Source organism: Daktulosphaira vitifoliae, unplaced genomic scaffold (assembly GCF_025091365.1).
Source record: "Daktulosphaira vitifoliae isolate Bord-2020 unplaced genomic scaffold, ASM2509136v1 Scaffold_1, whole genome shotgun sequence".
NCBI lineage: Eukaryota > Metazoa > Arthropoda > Insecta > Hemiptera > Phylloxeridae > Daktulosphaira > Daktulosphaira vitifoliae.
The window spans coordinates 43613622-43635410 of NW_026099572.1; the positions used below are offsets into that span (position 1 = coordinate 43613622).

At 25.2% G+C, this 21789-nt stretch overlaps 2 protein-coding genes and 1 long non-coding RNA gene across 5 annotated transcripts; 2 read left to right on the forward strand and 1 right to left on the reverse strand.

Moving 5' to 3' along the window:
* The first annotated feature begins 3523 nt into the window (after positions 1-3523).
* LOC126897072 (uncharacterized) lies at positions 3524-10397 on the forward strand. Of its 3 annotated transcripts, none has more exons than XM_050670474.1 (5): positions 3524-3806; positions 3967-4068; positions 7112-7247; positions 9327-9839; positions 9907-10397. In XM_050670474.1, exons 1-5 carry the CDS (start codon positions 3612-3614, stop codon positions 9966-9968), a joined length of 1008 nt encoding a protein of 335 aa, XP_050526431.1. In that variant the 5' UTR covers positions 3524-3611; the 3' UTR covers positions 9969-10397. The 3 variants fall into 3 exon arrangements, 1 of the variants encoding a protein (XP_050526431.1); XR_007702015.1 differs by lacking the exons at positions 3524-3806; positions 3967-4068; positions 9327-9839; positions 9907-10397 and adding exons at positions 5929-6469; positions 6538-6837; positions 7332-7903; positions 7989-8087; XR_007702016.1 differs by lacking the exons at positions 3524-3806; positions 3967-4068; positions 9327-9839; positions 9907-10397 and adding exons at positions 5932-6469; positions 6538-6676; positions 7332-7903; positions 7989-8087.
* LOC126897074 (uncharacterized) lies at positions 4089-4791 on the forward strand. Its single transcript, XR_007702018.1, has 3 exons — positions 4089-4518; positions 4592-4616; positions 4694-4791. It is a non-coding gene; the product is annotated as an uncharacterized LOC126897074 (long non-coding RNA).
* A 5753-nt stretch (positions 10398-16150) lies between the features above and the next one.
* On the reverse strand, positions 16151-21751 carry LOC126906973 (pre-mRNA-processing factor 19). The gene is made up of 9 exons (XM_050687957.1): positions 21504-21751; positions 20554-20703; positions 20090-20385; positions 19824-20018; positions 19578-19763; positions 19275-19478; positions 19051-19189; positions 18000-18204; positions 16151-16471 (listed from the first exon to the last, which is right to left on the reverse strand). The coding sequence occupies exons 1-9, from the start codon at positions 21520-21522 to the stop codon at positions 16330-16332; spliced, it is 1536 nt and encodes a 511-aa protein (XP_050543914.1). The 5' UTR covers positions 21523-21751; the 3' UTR covers positions 16151-16329.
* Between the last annotated feature and the right edge of the window lie 38 nt (positions 21752-21789).

Below are 21789 nucleotides of genomic sequence, written 5' to 3' on the forward strand. Positions count from 1 at the left end.
TTCCCTCGTTCCCCGTAAATGGGGGAAACCTCCAAAAAAATTACAAATTTAAAAATAGCTAATTTTCGAAATTTTTTCAATTTTTTTTACTAAAATCTGCCGTAACTTTTTCAAAAATGAACATATCAATATAATTTTTTTTATATAGATGTTTGATGTCTTTACTTATCATTTGGTATATTTTTTTTGTAAATCTGACACTTAACCTGCCCACAGGGGTGGATTTAAAATTACAACTTTTTCACAACAAATTTACTTTTTCAACTTAACTTTTGAAAATGTTCCGGAAGTTCTGACACTTTTATATATATCTTAAATTAAAGCTAATGTAATGTTCTTTATTATGCAAAAAAAAAATTTCGGACTTTATTTTATCTTCATGGTGAAAATGGCTACCAAATGCTATTTTTGTGTGAAAATTTTCGATTTTGTATTTTACATTTTTAACTTTATTATGCTATAACTTTTTGAAAAATGTATGGATCAGTACAATTTTTTCATGAGGAGTAGTATTTATATACATCTTTCATTTGACATACTGTTCTTTTAAATCTGACCATTTTCCTATATACGAGGGGGGTTCAAATCTAAAAAATGCATATAGAAAGTAGAACTTTTTCAACTTAAACTTTGAAAGTGTTCCGGAAGGTCTGACACTTTTATATATATCTTAAATTAAAGCTAATGTAATTTACTTTATTATGCAAAAAAAAAATTTCGGACTTTATTTTATCTTCACGGTGAAAATGGCTACCGAATGCTATTATTGTGTGAAAATTCTCGATTTTATTTTTTACATTTTTAACTTTATAATGCTATGACATATTGAAAAGTGTATGGATCAACATTATTTTTTTATGAGAAATAATATTTTTTAATAATCCCTTTTTCAATCTACATACTTTATCTTAATTAGGATATTAATAATGAACTAGCAGATCATGGAGCTTTTGGAATAGTCCACCAATTTTATAAAATTAAACACTATCTACAGATTTGCATCGAAGCGTTTCTAATGATAGTGATTTTAATCACTGTCAGACATCATTATACTTGATCCATCTATACCACGTCACCACTGTGCCGCGACCCCCTGTGTTGGGTTTTTTTAGATTTAAACCCCCCTCGTATATAGGAAAATGGTCCGATTAAAAAAAAAAATGTCGAATGAAAGATGTATATAAATACTACTTCTCATGAAAAAATTATATTGATCCATACATTTTTCAAAAAGTTATAGCACTTTAAAGTAAAAAATGTAAATTATAAAATCGNATAATAAAGTTAAAAATGGAAAATACAAAATCGTAAATTTTCACACAAAAATAGCATTCGGTAGCCATTTTCACCGTGAAGACAAAATAAAGTCCGAAATTTTTTTTTTTCATGATAAAGTATATTACATTAGCTTTAATTTAAGATATATATAAAAGTGTCAGACTTTCCGGAACATTTTCAAAATTTAAGTTAAAAAAATTAATTTTTTTTGAAAAAGTTGTCATTTTAAATCTCTCCTTGTGGGCATGTTAAGGGTTAAATTTATGAAAAAAATATACCAAACGAAAGGTAATGATATTACACATCTATATAAAAAAAAATTATATTGATATGTTCATTTTTGAAAATGTTACGGCACATTTTAGTAAAAAAAATTGAAAAAATTTCGAAAATTAGNTTTTTTTTAGAAATGATTAATATAACAATATGTTACCAAAAAAATTGGAATGTTATAGATTTGTTGTAATACACACAAATAGAGTTAAACAATTAATAAATTATAATGTAAAATTATTAAACTTTTACCCATTTACTGGAAATTTTTTCAACTTTTGGGGGTAATGTTTTCGACTAGGTACAATTTGTGATTTTTTCATGTATCATTGAAAGAAATTGGTTGGATAGAGCTGAGAAAAAGTGGTAACAGACAAAAAAAAAAAAAAAACACATCTTAGTAAAACCAATACCTTCTCAGCTTCGCATCGAAGCTAAAATAGGTTAACTATGTCATTTTCCTATTTTTTACATATTAATAATCAAAATCAGTATTAATTTAAAACAATTTTTTTTTTCTTCATTATTTTTTTTTTTTATATGTAAATACTTATTTTTTAATAATAAGTAATAATATTAAAACTTAGAAGTAATAGAAAAAGTTAAATTGCACATTTGAAAACATTGCGAAAAATTGATTTAGAAATGTATATTTTTATTTCTGATACCTTGTAGTCTATTGTATTTATTCATAAGTAACAAAAATTTTTTATTAAAAAGTATTGCATCAATCCCTTTAAATTTTTATACGTGTTAAAAGTATATGAATATAAACTCATTTTTATTTTTATAATATTTCCGTAAAAATTACAATATTATTGAATCAATCAATATCATACTAAATTTAATTACTATAATTATTATGTATTCTTATATTATAATTATAAATCAGGTTAAAATTAAGGGAAGAAGAGTTATGGTTGCTTTTGAAATAATCTGCCAATCTCTTAAAATTAAACACTATCTACAGATTTGCATCGAAGCGTTTCTAATGATAGTGATTTTAATCACTGTCAGATTAAATCTATACTGGTCCCATCTATGCCTCGTCCACACTGTGCCGCGACCCCACTGTGCTACCGTTTTTTTTTATAGTGATTTTAATCACTGTCAGATATCATTATACTTGATTCAACTATACTACGTCACCACCGTGCAACGACCCCCCTGTGCTGGGTTTTTTTTTTTTGGTTACCTTTAGTTACACATTATTCTTGAATTATTAGCTATGTTATACTTTTTAAGTTCATCCCTTATGCCTTTTAAGGGTATCAAATTTGTTTTTTTTTTTTTGTTCATTTTCAAAAGTTTTTTTAAAAAAAAAGTTTAAATTAAGTTGAAATTTATTACTTTTAAAAATAAAAATATTTTTGGGGATTTTTACACATACAAGGAACAAGCGAATTTTTTTCAATTTTCTAGGACAATGTCTACAACTTAATACGATTGTGATCTTTTGACATATTGTCCATCAAAATCAGTCAAGTGAATGATGAGAAAAAGTGGCAACAGTAAAAAACAACACATCGTACACCCAGAGAAAAATCACGAATAATAAATTCATCGTTCAATTTGATAAATATATCATTAATATTGATCCTATGATACATTTATCAATGCGATATCTATCTATCTAGAGAAAATTTGTAGTGGTTTGTTCATCATTAAAACAATGATCATATTATTAAAATAATAAAATACTCTATCGCAGTGGCGTATTTACGGATGGGGGATATGGGGGTCATATCCCCCCGGGAGGTTTTTTAAAATAATTTTTTTGATTATTGAATGAACGAAATTATGAAAATGAATGTTAAAATCAATATTGAAAAAAAAAAGTGAATTTTTTTTTTTTTTTAAAAATGATATCAGTTATGAGTTAGGCCTCTATTGTTTTATTAAATATTAAATAATTTTGGTAACACTGATGATCACGAGTTGTGAAGCGTGCTGAGAAGCAACGTAAACGATAAACGCGTGTAAATAACAGTTATGTTGTTCAAATTTACTGTTGGGTTAAGTGAGTTTTAATGTAAATGTGTTTTGTTTGATTGTAAAACATGGATACTAGTTCAACAGGGAAAAGTAATAAAGAATCCATTTTAAATTTTTTCAAAAGGAAAGTTTCAAATTCACCACCAGAAAATAATTTTATTTCTACTGGTAACGCAAATAAAGTTTTTATCACTCCTCATGCATTACCGCACATTGAAACATTTGAAACTAATATGAATGAAAACAATAAGGATGATAATGTAAGTTTATTATTTATTATATTTTTGAAGTGATACAACTTTGTAGTTGTATAATTTATTGTACAAATATTAGTTGTATCGCTCACAGCTTAGAGCTTTGTTGTAGTACTTTGCATTCATACTTTCATACATCAAAATATGTTAAATTTATTTTTTAAAGATTGAAACCAATTGTATAAGTGATACTAATATTCTGCTTCCGCGAAATAATGATATTGCTTTATTTATCAATCATAGTTTAAATGACGAGGAAAAATTATCAGTAAGTTACTAGACATAAGGTATAAGTTTTATCAACAATAAAAATTACTTATAAACGCATTATTAAATTACTGAGACACTTGCTTTTATGCACCTAAATTATATAATTTTTAAATACACAACTACAAAATCATCCCACAACAAAAATATACACTTTTGTATGGGTAAAGCTGACTCACCATTTTGAATGAATCAACTATTTACAGGCGTTTAAGAATGTTTGGGTACCCCCTAAAACATATGACTATCCTTTGTTAGATAAAAATAAAAAAGAGGGCTGAAATTTCAGTCGAAATGGCTTGATGAATTTTCTTGGCTTGTGTATTCTGAAATAAAAAATGGAGCGTTTTGTAAATTTTGTGCTATTTTTTCAAAATCTGGTGGAGCTTTAAATCGGCCACTTGGGCAGCTTGTACTAGTAGAATTTAACAATTGGAAAAAAGCTAAACAGGTAATTATTATTCTCGCAGTTATACCAATAGTAGGTGAAATATCATTTAAAAATGTGCTTAATTATTTTTCAGGTGTTTCAAAATCATTGTATGTAAGGTATATATTATTCTGTATTTATTCACGTTTTTAGTATTTGAAATTGTGTTCCTATTATATATAATTAAATTTTTTAGGATTTAATTGTATTTTTAAATCCACAAGTATTATCATCGAAAAAGAGGATAGAAATACTTTTCTAAAGCTTACAGAGTTTTATTCCTCCATAATTGATCATAACTTTAGTATTGCAGAATTGATGATGTGGAGAGCTAAGATAGTTACAGAAAAAATTGTTTTCAAATCTGGTTTACATGCTTTAGATCTATGCGACAAAGTAATATACCCTAATAGTCATGCGCTTCTTAAAATATTTTGTACATTGCCTGTGTCCACCGCTACTCCTGAGCGATGCTTTTCCAGCCTAAAAAGGATTAAGTCCTATCTTAGGAATAGTATGACAGAAGTAAATATATTTTCTATTTATTATTGGAATACAATTATAAATTAGTATTAAAATAATAGTTTATTTTTTTATTATTAGACTAGACTTAATGGGCTGGCTCTATTGGCAATTCACCGGACAATAGAAGTTTCACCACATGAAGTCATAAATGAACTTAGTATTCAAAAAAATAAAAAATTGGATTTTGTGTTGTAGTTAATTTAAAAATTGAAGTATTTTGTAAATAATTAGTGCATAATAATATGTGTATAATAACTTAATAATATTGTGTTTTAATTAAGTGATAAGTTGGTGAATTTTAAAAATAAAATTTTGATATTATGTTATTTAGTTTCTTGGGCTTTCTGGGGTGGCGGGGAGGGGGAAGCCCGCACAAGTCTATGGAGAATTATTCATTTCATCCCCCCCCCTGAGCAAATTTGTAAATACGCCACTACTCTATCGATACAATAATTATAACTTTGTCTTATTGATAAATTCATCGTATATATTACGAATTATTAATCTATACTTATATAAATATATTTTTATTTAAATACTTTTAATACTTTTAAATACTTTAAATAAATAATTGTTCATGGTGATGAAATGATTTTTAAAAAATTAATTGAACTTTTTCAATATAAAAATGCATTTTTATTAATTTAACATATTAGTGTAACAATAAAATCCAATATTAAATTATAAAATTAATCTTAATTATGGTTGTAATTTACTTAAATAAACACGATATTTAATATGTTTAGTGTAATATTTAAAATATTATAAATAATTTAATGAACAATTTTTATTTATACATATAGCATATAAACGACGTATTTATCACCTTTTATTTTTTATGAATTTTAGTAGAAAGCCTACAATCTGATCATACATTCAATGAAAAATTAAATATCCCCGTAAATAGAGGAAATTTCCAAAAAAATTACAAATTTAAAAATCGCAATTTTTGAAATTTTTTTATTTGAAACTTCCATAACTTTTTCATAATTATAATTCAATGTTATTGAATTATAATTTAATTATTAAAATTCGGTCTAGACATATAATATTTTTCTTCTTACGTGTTAAACCATTTTTTTTAGTAAATCCAATAATAATAATAATAATGGCTGTGTGTGTGTGTATACTCATTTTATTCTTGCTAAATCATATAAAACGCAACATCTTATGGTTTTTGTATCATTCAGTTGGTTCACGATTTAGGTGTTTTATAACAACTACGTTTCTTTTATTGACTTATTTTAAAAAGTAACATAAAAAAGAATTATTACTTTTAGAATACACCAGAATACGGCGGCCAGAAGTTTTTTATTATTTTAATTAATATTAAAAATGAAACTCGAGAAAACAACACGCCAGTTTTCGGTAATTTAATGATTAACCTTGACAACGAATTAGGAATTCAATTGTCGTGCAATATAATATAATATAATAAGGAGCAATAGTGAGTATTATTTAAAAAAACTTATATAAAGTGAATGTAATAAATAAATTATTTCAAATTAATTATAGACACAGAACTCTAATGATTCAATTTATTTTATCGATTCAATCACGAATCATAGACCAATAATTGAATCACGTGATGGTAATTGGTCAACACCTAATGGCCACGAGTCAACTATAAAAATGACCTGAATGTATATGATAGGTCAGATGCAATTTTCTTACTGTAAACCGAGTTTTTACTCTAATTCATAAAGTTATCATTTATCGCTTAACACACACACGCACATATAGACAGACATTATTTTTCCCGACTTTATATTTATTATAAATTTTTTTTTAATAACTATTTCAAGTAGTATCATAGTAATAGTTTATTATTATCAAATTTATTAGTAGTGTTAGGTTTAATTATAGTAGTCTTTAAGCATTTATATGAGTTTGGTTAAATTAATCTTCCAGCTCTTATTTTAATGTTTAGTTTACCATTACTAGTCTTATAGCTTCTAACATAATAATAATAATAATAATATTCTAAATCTAATTTTTAAGTGCTTTATTTTAATTTATAACTGCTTAATTTTAATTATTAACTGCCTGATTTTAAATAATCCTAGTTAAAAATGTATTTCTGTGGTAGGTGCACAAAATCTTTTACATTAATGCAAAATTTGAGACGTCACGAAAAAACCCACACCGATATCCGTCACCCATATTCAGTTTGTCAAGTGGATTTAAGTATCTAGGAGATCTAAAAAAACATTTATATAAACACAGTGAGTAACTTTTTGGTTCATTTTATTTTAAAATAATTGTCTAAATCAAATACGATGATATGTATATGTATATTTTTTTATCAGTTGCTAATAATAAAAAAATTAAATACTGTAACGAGATTAACAACAACAACTGAGACCAAGTGTTATAACCCATACATCGAATTACTATAATAATCGCCGAATTTGAATTTATGTCCTCAATATCAGCAATTTTTTGACGAGACAAAACCAGAATTAATTAACTTATTGGTGGAGTTAGTCTCTGAAAATGGGATTAAATTTGGGCTTAAACTTGAAAGTATATACATCGTGTCAGACACAATAATTTAAGAAAATTGGTCTTTTAAAACGTCTGTCCGTTCACTCGTTATTGGTGATATAAACGATTAGAGTAGTATAATCGACGAAGAGTTTGCTAAATTATTGTATGAACATAAGATCACTGTGGTATGGTATTGAATTTCACAATGGATACAGTCAATGGATTATTACTCTATGTATATAAATTCACTCCGCTTGGTGGTTATTCATATATTAAGTTACCTAAATGTATTGAAAACCATAAGGCAACAATCAATGTAATGAATAATGATGATTTATGTTTTAAATATAGTATAATGGCAAAAAATGTTAACTCAGTAAATGCTAATCATGTAAGTAATTACACAAACGTCGAAGAAAAATACATATTCTAAATGAAATCATAAAAAAATTATCAAGATTATTTTTAATTTATAGGGTTATTATGAGAATCCTGTCTATAAATAAGAGCAAATTCAAGAAAAATATTGAATAAATTAGATTAATTTTAGCGATTACTTTAAAAATGTATGAAAAGTATGTAACTTTATGTAAAATTTTATTAAATATTATTTTTTGAAAACTATTACATATCTATATTTAGTTAATTTTAGAAAAATAAGTTTATTATCTACCATTAAATTTTTAGCTAGTGTAAAAATACTTAAATAATAAATTAAAAGTATTTAATTGTAATACAAAAAATTTTTTTTTAATATTTATTTTATTATTTATAAATATAGAACATAATAATACGTATCATCTGCCATTTAGTCTAGTTTTATTTTAATAAAAAAATTGTATGCATATTTATTACAATGTCTTTCTTAAAACTTTACGAGTTAAGTTTAGTATTATCCTGTGTGATTTTGTATACAAAAGCAGATACAAGTACAATAAAACACAGAGATATGATAGACAAGTTATTTATGTATTCAGGATGGACAAATTTAAACGATTTGTACTGTATAAATTATTACAAAAGATTGTACTACCTACAAAAACTGATGGAAACACCTACACATTGTAGTAAATGTAATAAAAAAATACGAGCTTTGACTATATACATTGGATGTACATACGGAAAAATTATGTATAATCTTTTATTAGTTATTTGCAACGTTATACAAATTTGTAATGATAAAATTAGGCAAAAGAACGACTTAATAAATGTATGCATTTTCACAGAAGAACTCGTAAAAATAATAACTGTACTAATTGTTCCAATGGCAAAATTGATGAAAGGAGCGATGGATGCTTTGGATATTTTACATATAAGACCGTGGATGTCTAGTCGAAGAACTAAATACATTTTAAGTGATTCATTAGAGAGAATGGAAGATATTTTTGAGACATTAAAGGAACAAACTCTATCACGAGATGATATATATACATACAATTTGACATTAAATACTATATATTTATGTTTTAATAGTATAATAATGAATATAAATATTGATACTTTATTGTATTGTAAATTTAAACCTTTTCATAAGAATTATTTATCGGATGAATGGCTTCAAGAATATGAAGCCATTCATTTCAGAGACTCAAAATTAGTATATTTNAAAAGATTGTACTACCTACAAAAACTGATGGAAACACCTACACATTGTAGTAAATGTAATAAAAAAATACGAGCTTTGACTATATATATTGGATGTACATACGGAAAAATTATGTATAATCTTTTATTAGTTATTTGCAACGTTATACAAATTTGTAATGATAAAATTAGGCAAAAGAACGACTTAATAAATGTATGCATTTTCACAGAAGAACTCGTAAAAATAATAACTGTACTAATTGTTCCAATGGCAAAATTGATGAAAGGAGCGATGGATGCTTTGGATATTTTACATATAAGACCGTGGATGTCTAGTCGAAGAACTAAATACATTTTAAGTGATTCATTAGAGAGAATGGAAGATATTTTTGAGACATTAAAGGAACAAACTCTATCACGAGATGATATATATACATACAATTTGACATTAAATACTATATATTTATGTTTTAATAGTATAATAATGAATATAAATATTGATACTTTATTGTATTGTAAATTTAAACCTTTTCATAAGAATTATTTATCGGATGAATGGCTTCAAGAATATGAAGCCATTCATTTCAGAGACTCAAAATTAGTATATTTCAAATTCCTAATCAGGAAAATTCAGGATTATATCAAAACAGTAGTTATAGAAAAATATTTTCAACTCGGATTTAAATTTGATCCAATTACCGAAGAAACGGTTGTACCAACACCGGATGAGCTATTTGAACTAGGTATTAAAAAACAAAATATTAATTAAAATATCAATATAATGTCTTATTAATATATTTATAATTTTAGAATTGGAATTTAAAGTAATAGATAAAGAGCCTTCAACGCTGATACAAATAGAAAATCATTAAAAATAATAACATTATTATAATCTAGCATTAATGTTTTATAATTAACCACAATATACATAATTATTTTGAAATCTTTAAATGATTACTAAAACATAATTTTTTAATTTATAGATGTTAATTATAATTTAACATGTGGTTTATCATATACTTTTATCTTATTATTTACAAATGTAAAACTGAATATATATGTGTCTTTTGATATTTCGTTGAATTATATTTTTATCAGATAGTGTTATTCCTATAAAAACATTATCAAGTAATAACTTTTGAATGCTATTTTAATTATATAATTTTTTTTCTTAATAGCATAATGAAAGGTTAAGAGTATAATTGAGGGGCTCTCCCTCTCTCTTAGCTAGTAATGAAGATATCACAAGTATGGGAGGTTAAGAGTAAATCTATATGTAGGAAAACACTACCATATAAGAAGGGGGCAAATACTNGGAACACTACCATATAAGAAGGGGGCATATACTATGAAAAAAAAATTAGTTTATTAGAAATTACTTATTAAATTGTAATTAATAAAAAATTATTAGATAGAAATGATTAATTGTGACAGGAATGGGTTAGTATAGGAGGATATATGTTTTGTGATTCGCCGAAAATTGATTCTGTTACATATAATGAGTATTTTCGCATAAAATACGGATTATTACTCAAATAAAATTAATAGTGTTGTTTCAGTTAAACGTCTTAAAAATGTTTTCTTGTAACAAGTGTTTGCATTCAAACATGGACTGGTACGTCATCAAAAAAATCACGATGATATACGATTTAAGTATTATTTATGCACATCTATATTTGGAGCGAAATGGCACTATCGCATCATGTTAAGACAATGTTGTTAAATTCGACGGTCCTTACAATTCTGACTTGGCCCTCACCGATTACCATCTCTTCACTAAGTTGAAGGAAGCTTTGGGAGGTAAAAGATTCGACGATGATGAGGACCTCAAACATTATACGACCACATGGCTACAGGAGATTGCGCGAACGGAATACAAGGCTGGCATACAAAAACTCATCCCACGTTACCATAAGTGTTTGGAACTTAATGGCGGTTATATTGAAAAATGATTAGATATACCTTTTATGCTATGTAATTTTTTTTAAATAAAATTGTTTTGTGTATTTTTGGTAAGCCTTGTATGTACTTTCTGGACGTCCCTCGTAATACGTCCTGTATAATAAAAATTAATTGTCTTGTACTTGTGATACACCTGTATAATAAAAAAGTTGCACTTATTATACACAGAATATTTTTGCAGTTTTTCCATTTTTCTAGTAGTTGTAACAGTTATAAGTAAAAAAACCCAGCACAGGGGGGTCGTGACACAGTGGTGACGTGGCATAGTTGGATCAAGTACAATGATATCTGACAGTGATTAAAATTTTACAAAAAATTTTTATGTAAAAGCTGCTACTTTGAACCAAACCACTCCCTACCCCCCCCCGTTAGCAAAGTAAAGGGTCAGATTTAAAAAAATCTATACCAAATGTAATGTATTAAATATAAATATTTATAAATGTTAGGTATTTATAAAAAAAAATTTGTTTCGTTCATTTTTCAAAAGTTATAAGTTAAAAAAAAAAAAGATTAAATAAAGTTGAAATTTATTGATTTTAAAAATCAAAATAATTTTGGGAATTTTTCCCATGTATGAAGGACAAACAAATTTTTTTCAATTTTCAAGTGTAATGTCTTCAACTAGATACAAAGTGTGATGCTTTGATGAACTGTTAAAAAAAATTGAAAGCTGAAAAAAAATAGAAATAGACATAAAAAATAACACAACATAGTAAAGTAAATACCTTCTCAGAATCGTATCGAAGCTAAAAGTTAAAATATCAAAATTTGACGATTTAAAAAATCATAATTTTTTGTGGGTTCCCCTTTAACGTTTAATGGTCCAAATAACATTTATACTGGTCGATAACCAGTTTTGTATTCTTACTTTTTAAGATGTTAACGTTTGAAGATTAAAAAAAGGTGAGCAACGAGATAGTTGTTAGCCTTCCTCTAATTTTACCATAACTCACAGATAACAATTCTACATTACGCATCACCATCAATTATAACAACTCAAAAAGTAATTATACAAAAGTGGTAAACATTTTATTTAGACCATTCTCCATTTAATAGTAAAATAAGTGCCCATTTATCTTTCGAAAGTAACGCCTAAAATATACCTTTAGGGATAATTTTTCTTATAAAAAACTTTACATTTACAACGGTTTATAAAAATTAATTAAATTTTAATTTATACATTTTTATAAAAAAAAATCATTATTTAACGAAAAAATGGCGCGATAGTATGCTTAATAAATCACCTTGTATTTTAAGATACCAATTACTTTGTATAAGCTATTATAATTTTAATGTTTTATCAAACGATTTTGATATTGGTATGCTTCCATTATTATAAACATATAATTTGAAACCATTTTTTAACGGTACTGGACAATATCTCTCTTTAATTATTAAATTCTTAACTATGTATATCCTCATTTAAGATACGGCACCATCAAAATTAGGCAGTTTTCAACATTTATTTAATATTGTTTCAATATATTAAATAAGTTTTATTTCAAAATAAACGTACAAAAAATCATCATTTAACCCTTAAGCAGGCACGTACCTATTTTTAACGTTCATAGTCCCGTGGGGGTCTATTAGACCTCATTTCTAAAAAAATATAAAATATGTATAAAAAAGTTCATTTTTTTTAATTCAAAGACATTATTTGTTAGTATATGATATATAAATATGGATAAAAATTAAAAAATTAAAACAAATAAATGACAAAATTATGTGCATTACTAAAAATTATATTACGAAAAAAAAAAAAACTTAATTAACAAAATTTCATTAAAAAATTTTGGTTTGTAAAAAAATTATTTTAACTGTAAAATCTTATTTTTAAGACGGTAAATAAAAGCTTTTACTATTACAAAATGTATTTTAATTAATTTTTCTTGTATGTCTTTGAGCTGAAACACGGCTTATATTTATTAGTTTTATGTGTATTTACATTTATATAATCATTTTTCTTAATTGATTTTTTTTATTATTAATATTACAATACATTTAATTATTATGACACGAGTATATACAATTATTCGTTCATAGTAGCACATCGATTACCGATAATCAATGTGTCCACATTACGACGCGACGTATTTATTACATGTTTTGTTCTTATTTGTTCCGTATCATCGAGTAGTGGAAATTCTAAATAGATTATTTATTTTTAAAACTTAATTGCACAGTCGGTGACAGATCCACATAATCCCAATTCCACAATATTATATCGATTATAACATTGCATTTACAATAAAACGATATTTTGAAAAAAATAAAAGTCCAAAAAAAAATTATAACGTTACAAGTCGCGTGGGTGTCAATATGACCCATTTCAACTTTGATGGATATTTTAAGTCATACATTTTTTTTTCGAAAGTATTTATTTATGAAAATCGATTCAATATTACTATAAAAACCATCTTCTAAATTTATATCTATGTACACCTTTTATGCAATATAATACATCTGTTTTTATTTATGTGGGGGTATGCTAGACCCCCACGCGACTGTTTAAGGGTTAAGATCACGAACATTTTTGAGCATGTAGTGTTTCAACCCAAACTTCGTTTTAAAAAAATGAGTGTGTTCAGTTTTTTATAGTTTTTCTTTTAATCATCATTATTAACCTCAGAAAAACAGATAAACATTTTTTGTTTGATCCAGAAAGGGATCAAGTTTGATCCAGAGAAGGGAAATATTAAAATTTAAATACACTCTTCTAATTTTTATTACAAATATCTTTTTTCTATGTCGATATGAAAACAATGTAGATAACACATAGTCAATATATTAGACAAAAATTCTAAAATAGTATAACTGAACTTATTTACCAAATATTCATGATTTGTACAAAAAATTAACTCAACAACAAATTGAAATAATTTAAAACTAATAAGATTAAAAACGCATATATATAAGAACTATAACTATCATTTTATTATGCACAAATATTAATTCTTGTATGTTGACTTGATTTGATTTTTTTAGGTTTTAATTTAAACTTTTGAAAAGTTTAATTTCATGTTTTATTAGTGAACACTTCACTAAACCATTAAAGTTACTTATTTAAAATCATTTTAACATAATCTCCATGTTTTGGTATTTCTGAAAAATACTCAAATCCTTGTTTAACGATTTTTTCTCGTAATTCATCCATCTTCGAGTCATCTACACAAATGATATACTTATAAAATTCTTTGAGTACACTAATGTTAAATTTATTTTTCTTTTATCCATACATAGTTCCATTCTATTATCAAAACGCTTATCAACTAATGTGTATTCAATTTTAGAATATTTTCGATGATAATACGCAAATTGATTTTTTACACAATTAATATAACCTTTCGAAGTTGGCAGATTTAATTTTTCGATTACAACCTTAATTGTATTCAGTAATTTAAGAAATTAACTTAAAAAATTATTCAGATTTAAGAGTCTTCGGTTCATTTCAATTGCAAACTCACCGAGTCTGTGTAAAATAGTAAAAGCTATGCTTTCGATAATATTTAATATGATGCCGTAACCCAAATCGTAATTTTGTTTGGCTGTATAATAATTGATTGTAGTGTACAAATTTAAAAGAAAACAGGTCCTACAAATGGGTATGTTGAGATTTTTTCGACTATTACACATTCCTCTTAAGAAATTCTGACTACGTTATTGACGTAAGTTAAATCGCCAACTTTAAAGATTATAGGTTTTGCTAATTTTCTAGAAAATATGAAAAAACTGTCTAAAATATTGTATAATTCTATAGTAAACTTTAATTATTAAACAATATATATGAATTATGGGTGATCGGAATTGACTCCATTTTATAGTAAATTATATAGTTACAACTTTCTAAGATAAATTGATAAAAAAAAAATTTACGAATAGATTAATCACCCTTTTGCAGTTTTAACCATTTATTTAATGAAGTTAGTTAGGTAGGCAAAGGGTAGTTTTATAACAATTTTAAAAATTTATAAGTTTCTAAACAGTAAAAAAAAGTTATAAGCACAATACATAATTAAATGCTTTATCAATTAATAACTCATAATACATAGTTGTTTTTCTACAATACCACTTGTATAATATTGTTTTGTATAATACAATATTATACAATTTACAACACTGCAAATAGCCCAAACATCAAAAAAAGTTTTGTAATTATTTTGTTCATAATTGTTTAACTTATATTACAACTGTTTTTATGTATTTTTCGAAACCTACAAATGTATGTTTAAAGTGATAATTTTGTTAATTGTGTCTTTATTAGATAGTTTTTACTAAAATTTCTTTTATAATAAATGAATATGTATATAATTTTACTTATTATCTTTTTTAACTAAAAGTCCATTCATAAAAAATTATTAATTTTTGTCAAAATAATTTTAAACAAATTTTGTCATGGCAATTATTATAATTGGTGCAATAAGTAGTGCTTTGGTGAAACATTTTAGTAAAGTAATCAAATTAATATAATTCAGTATGAGATACGCACAATAAGACTTACAGAACGGAGTGTATGGACAATTCTTGCTCTCCTCTTTAAAAACTAAAACTAAAAATTAATAAGCACTAGGAAATGAATTACAAATAACTCTGTGAAATAATAAGCCAGTCAAAAATTTGTCCATTCTAAAAAAATCTGAGATAATGGTTATGTTTTAATAATACAGTTAATTTTACCACAGATGGACATTAACCAAATTTAAAATGTATTGTGATGATTATTTTTTTAACTGTTCAGACCAATTAATTAAAAATGTCGAAATACAGATTTTTGAGTTAAGTATAATATTAGTTTCAAGTATTAGAAAAAATAATGTAAAAATATAAAAAAACATTTTTAATTAAAGCAATTTTTGGCCTTAAAAGAATCAATTATTTTTTTTGCAACCATAATAAAAAACAATACTTGCCTTAAAAAATAAAAAAAATTTTTAAGTATATTTAAACTGATCTTTGGATAGAAACTAAATCTATTCATTTATTAAACTATAATTCAAATAAATACCAAAATCATATTAAAATTCTAATTATAAACGTGATAATTCTACAGTTATACATGAAGAATTAACTGAAATAAGTTACAAACACATTATAATTCACCTTAAAATATATATTTTGAATTTCATTCACTTCAATAATTAAATGATTAAGAGTTTTGTTAAGCTAAAATTTATTGTAATTATCTTTAATACAAATAGTCTCATGAAATACTAAAAATAAAAAAAAAATATTAATTTAACAGTCCTTAAACACTACACTTGTCAATTTTTACAACTAAATTCCATAAAGCTTTAATGTTCTATCCATACTTGTAGATGCAATATATTGAGAATTCTTTCCAAACCTAACACCAGTAGCTAATGCTGTGTGATCATTGAATACTTTTAACTCTTGCCATTGTTTGCACATGTAAACACTAAAGAAAAAAAACTATTAAATTTAGTATATTAACAAAAATAACTAATCAACTAATAATAATAATAATAAAATAAAATAAAAATAATAATAATAATAATAATAATACAAAAATAAATAATTTTATTTAGGAAATGAAAACTTAAAAATAATTTATTATTTTTAATATTATATTAATATGTAATAATGAACAACAATACATTTTCAATTAAATTGTATTTATAATTATTTTTAATTAAATTTTGTTATTTTAAATAATTTATTTCAAAAACCATAAAATTATAAATAAATAAATAAAGATTTTTTTTTTAATTTTCTTAAAGCTAAGTAATCATTGCTTTCCTTTAAATCTTCAGAGATTGATCAACTCATATAAATATAAAACAGTAGGTGCCATTTTTTTATTAAAGCATCTGGGTATTGATTGCTCAGAAGTCAAATACAATCAATTTTTATTCTATAATTGTAACAAAACTAATGATGTGTTAAGAATTTTAAAACAGATTTGAACTCAACATCATGGTGATTTTAAATTACAGTTTAATTAGTTATTCGATACCTACTAAATTTTTCCTAAAATAATAATTTTGAGAATTTTGTTATGTTAAGTATCATTTATTTCTCAAATTATATGTAATTAAATATTTTTTAGTCCTATATCTTATAAAAATATCAACATATTGTTTTTTTAATGGCAACACACATAATAAAATAGCTTATATAGGTGTTCAATAAGAATGGAAACGGGTATCTACTGTTTTTATTGTTTATAACAACTGAAGTGTTTCCTTAGTTATTGAACATTCTCTATAATAGAAAATTATCCAATTAAAGTAAATGATAGGTAGCTCACAACTTTTGTGCTGGTATTTTGAAAGTTATTAACACTTGAATATATATATATATATTCAGGGCAAAATGTGGGTTATTTTTATAATCTCATTTTTCTCTTAAGTTGATATACTTTTAGAAGATAAGAGATGAACTTTAAAAATATTTAATCACTTATAAATTGAGAGATAAATACTAATATACCAAGTCAAAAAAATGTTAATCTTAACTTTAAACTGTTTTTTTTTTATTTAAGTAGGAACGCAATTAGAATATTTGTATAACATTTTATAACAGTTTATTCATCATTATTCATAAGATTTAAACATTTTCTTAAAGTATAACTAATAAATAAATAAATTTCATTACGATTATACCAACACTTTTTTAATTTCAAATCATTAAAATTTTTAAGCCTGAAAATGAATTTATTTTATAAATATCTTAAATGAGTAATTTAATTTTCCACAAGCATTTGAGATAAAATAAAAAATTCATCTAAATAATGTTTTTAGTTTTTAAAAAATAAGAAAACAAAAGTTATATAAAATAATGCTCTGAATTTTTTAAATCATATTATCTATAAATGCATTTAGTATGTATAATATACATTCAAAAATAATATTTACAACAGTAAGTACTTATTCATCTCAATTGACGCTACATGGTATTAGAAGTAAAACTTAAAATATACTCACCGAACATCTGTTCCGGCAACTCCAAGATATGTTCCACTTTGATCAAAACATAAATCTTTGATTTCATAACCATCATCCATGACGAGGGTCTTAAAGTTTTTCAATTTTCTTAAATCCCATAACTTTACACAACTATCATCAGCTGATGTAGCAAGGTAATAACCATTTTCAGAGAAAGAAATCGCTGTTATTGGTCCAGAATGTCCTAAGAAAAAAAAATTTAATTAATTTTTCTTTGCATCTATACTAAGTTAAAAGTATAAATTATACTATGAAGTAGTTTTGTGTGTGTATTTTTTTCTATAACCTATGACTAGTTTCACTTAAGTCTTATTATGTAATAAAACAAAGAAAAAAAACGATATTCTGGGAATGTTATTTAGAATGCTTCAAAATTTTGAAAATATACATACATAGTTTTTATTAGGATAAGACTTTGGGTGTGTGCATTTCAATACGTTTTGTATATTTTATCAATGTTTGAGACATATATAAATTTCAGCACGGTTAAAAGTATATGTTTGTACATACATTATCAGCATAGTACAGTTTATTAACACTCCTAAAATTATTTATGAATATCTCAGTAAACTAATGTTTACCTTATATCCAATACATTTTACTGTTTTCTCTTTTTGCAGTTCCTTATTTAAAAATTAAACTTTTAGTATATTTTTGTTACACTGATTCTAAAATAATACTTTTTCTGGAAAACACATCATGCCTGGCGTAGTTGGGTATTTCTACCAAAATCAGTGACTTACTTATAAGGACGGCTCAAAGAGCCTCATTAGCAAAAGGAGGGTCTGGGGCAGAGTCCCAGCTAGGTGAAGACTAGTCATTATATATATATAATATATGGAGATAAATATTATAATAGATGATTTTAAAAGAACTTAGTAATGGCATAGCCAAAATTTTTGCTTGTGGAGGCTGTTATATACTGTTAATAGTAATCATTGTCCAATGGGGGATATTATGGCTTTTTTAATCCATCTTTAGCTATCCCAACAGAACTCGGAAGACAAAAAATTAGTAAATTTTCCTTTACCCGAAAATGTAGCAACATTTGATTGTTCTTTTAAATCCCAAATAACAACATTAGAATCTGAAGTTCCTGTTCCAAAGATAAGGCCATCAGGATGGAATTGACCAGTAGTTAATGTATTATTTGAAGTTTGACTTGATACCTAAATATATTAAAAAAAAAAAAAATGTATTCAACTGATTGCAATTTATACAAATGTTTTATAATAGTCATTAAAATAATATTACCTTTGTCAATAGTTTTCCAGTTCGGATATCAGAAAATGCCCAATTTTGATCAGCAGATGTTGATAGAACATAATCACCAGTAGGATGCAATGATACACCAGTTACTGAACCTTCATGAGCTCTAATTATTTGTGATAAAGGATTTGAAGCACCAACATTCCATACTCTTATAGTTGTATCTGGTGATCCAGTAATTACAATATCCTAAATAAAAAATGCATTTTGACAAAACATTAGACAACGAAAACAAATTCATGAAAGTGTAACAAATTATAAAATAGTCTGACTAAGATATTTTTCTACCTCGTTAGGATGGTAAATAACTCTAGTAACTTTCTTAGTATGCCCTTTTAATACAGCAACAATTTGTTCAGTATCTTTATTGAAAATTGTAGCATTTTTGTCATTTCCACCAGTAAGAATTTTACTGGTATCTTCGCTATGGATATCTAAAGACAATATTCCTGGTACGCTTGCACTGTGTAGACCCTATCAATACATTAAAAAAATTATTATTCATTTCTTAAATATCAAAAGAAAATATCTTACTGGATGAGAAGCCAAAGTTTTAAATGATTTCAAAGACTCTTGATCCATTAAATCTTCAGGAACTGTACGGCCACGTTTTTTTCTCTCTTGTGTCAAAACTGTAGCTTTATCTTGTAATTTCTTAATTATTTCATCAGTAATGCCAGCTTCTTCTGTTGGTTGATTGGGCACACCAGCAGCTTCCATTGCAATGGCCTATTTTTAAATAGTGTAATATTTTCAAATAAGTTTCCATAAAAAATTAATATAAAACTTATTATCATTACTGGTTGAGGTATAGAAGTAGGTCCAGCATTTGCATCACTGACAGATAATCCAGCTTGAGGTTTAAGTGTAGCCAACGCTTCACGAGCAGCTGTTACTTCTTTAGTCAAACGCCCTATTACACGGCAAGCAGCATCATGTTGGTACAAAGCATGACTTAATTCTTGCCTAGCAGTTTGCAATTGTTGTCTTTGAGTAAATGCATGTAACATGACTGCATCCCATTCATCTTGTAACATTTTTAATATTGCTGGTATACTAGTACCAGTTACAGGTTTAGGTTTGACTATTGGGGCAGCTACAATTTAAATTTAAATTTATAACATCATTAAACATTTTTTTAAAACTATTATAAGTTAATAATATGAAATACAGGTAAAAATTAATTTATTTTAACATAAAACAACTTCAATAAGTACTTCTATAAAAAAGTACTCATTGTCTTACTTTTTATATAACATCTTACTTTTAATGTCAACTAGCTGTTCAACAGTTAATTCTTCTCCATTTACAGGGTCAGTATTATTTTCTTTAATGTATTTTTCAATAAGCCTTCTTTCAAAAACTGAACCAGACACAGGTGACACAACAGGTTGTTCAGGAACTTCATTTGAAACTATAAAACAATAATAAAAATATATTAAAAAATTTGGCAAATTATGAATGTAACATTATTTTTTTTGTAAAATGTTTAGTTTAGATGAACTACTACAATTAATAATAAATATTGATAATAGAAAAATACATCATAAATTTAAAGAGCCAAATCTATTTGATACAAATTAGATTAAAATAAGTATTTTATTTACAAAAATAGTTATACTTTTATAATCATTTTTTTCAGCTTATAAAAGGAATTACTGCTGTAGAAGGAAGATTACAATAGAATGTTTAAATGTGTTATTATATTTAAAATGAACACTATTTGAAATAAAATTTCAATAAAAAAAATCTATTTATATAATCTATAAGACTCTTTTAAATAAAGCTTATCATACATTTAAATACCATGTTATTTGATAAGTATTTTTTAATCAACGATTATGTTTTATTTATACAGTACAGTATTATTTTCACATCCACTTTAATATTTACAAGTCCACAGTAGAAAACTCTGAAGCCTATCTTTAGAATTATTTATTACAAAGATTTTTAAAACATTAACTATGCAAATTCTTTAAATGCATATTTTTAAAAATGACAAATTAATTTTGTAAAATTAAAATTATATAACATAGGGACCTAAATGTATTAAAACTTTCTGGGTGGTTTTATTATTTAAAATGTTTTTTAATATATTCATGTATCCACTTTTATGCTGACGTTTTGAACTCTGCAACCAGTTCGAAACTTCAGCACAAAAATAAAAATATTCTAAATAACATAAAAGTCTATTAAATAAACAATTTAACTTACTAGCACACACAAGCGACATGATTAAATTTTAATAACTTTGACCAACTATAAGTAACAATTCAAAATTTGACAACAGCTTTAGTATAATTTTCAAACACGAAATTTTATTTTTAGTTAAAAAATCAATAATTTACTAAACAGCAATAATAGCTGTTATAATCTTCATCAAAACGAGAAAATCTAACTACTTATTTCATATTTTGAATAACAATTTTACAATAGTTGAGACAGTATTCAGCTTAACGCCTAAACCACAACATAACCTCAATGTTATAAACCGGGAATA

Excerpts from the sequence above, each read along its gene's own strand:
- LOC126906973 (XM_050687957.1), bottom strand. Across the intron at positions 19,479-19,577 it reads TTATTTACCATCCTAACGAG|GATATTGTAATTACTGGATC; the intron begins GTAGAAAAATAT and ends TTTTTTATTTAG. Across the intron at positions 18,205-19,050 it reads AAATGTTGCTACATTTTCGG|GACATTCTGGACCAATAACA; the intron begins GTAAAGGAAAAT and ends TTTTTTTCTTAG.
- LOC126897072 (XM_050670474.1), top strand. The coding sequence starts at position 3,612 with ATGGATACTAGTTCAACAGGGAAAAGTAATAAAGAATCCATTTTAAAT. Across the intron at positions 3,807-3,966 it reads AAAACAATAAGGATGATAAT|ATTGAAACCAATTGTATAAG; the intron begins GTAAGTTTATTA and ends TATTTTTTAAAG. Across the intron at positions 9,840-9,906 it reads GGATGAGCTATTTGAACTAG|AATTGGAATTTAAAGTAATA; the intron begins GTATTAAAAAAC and ends TTATAATTTTAG.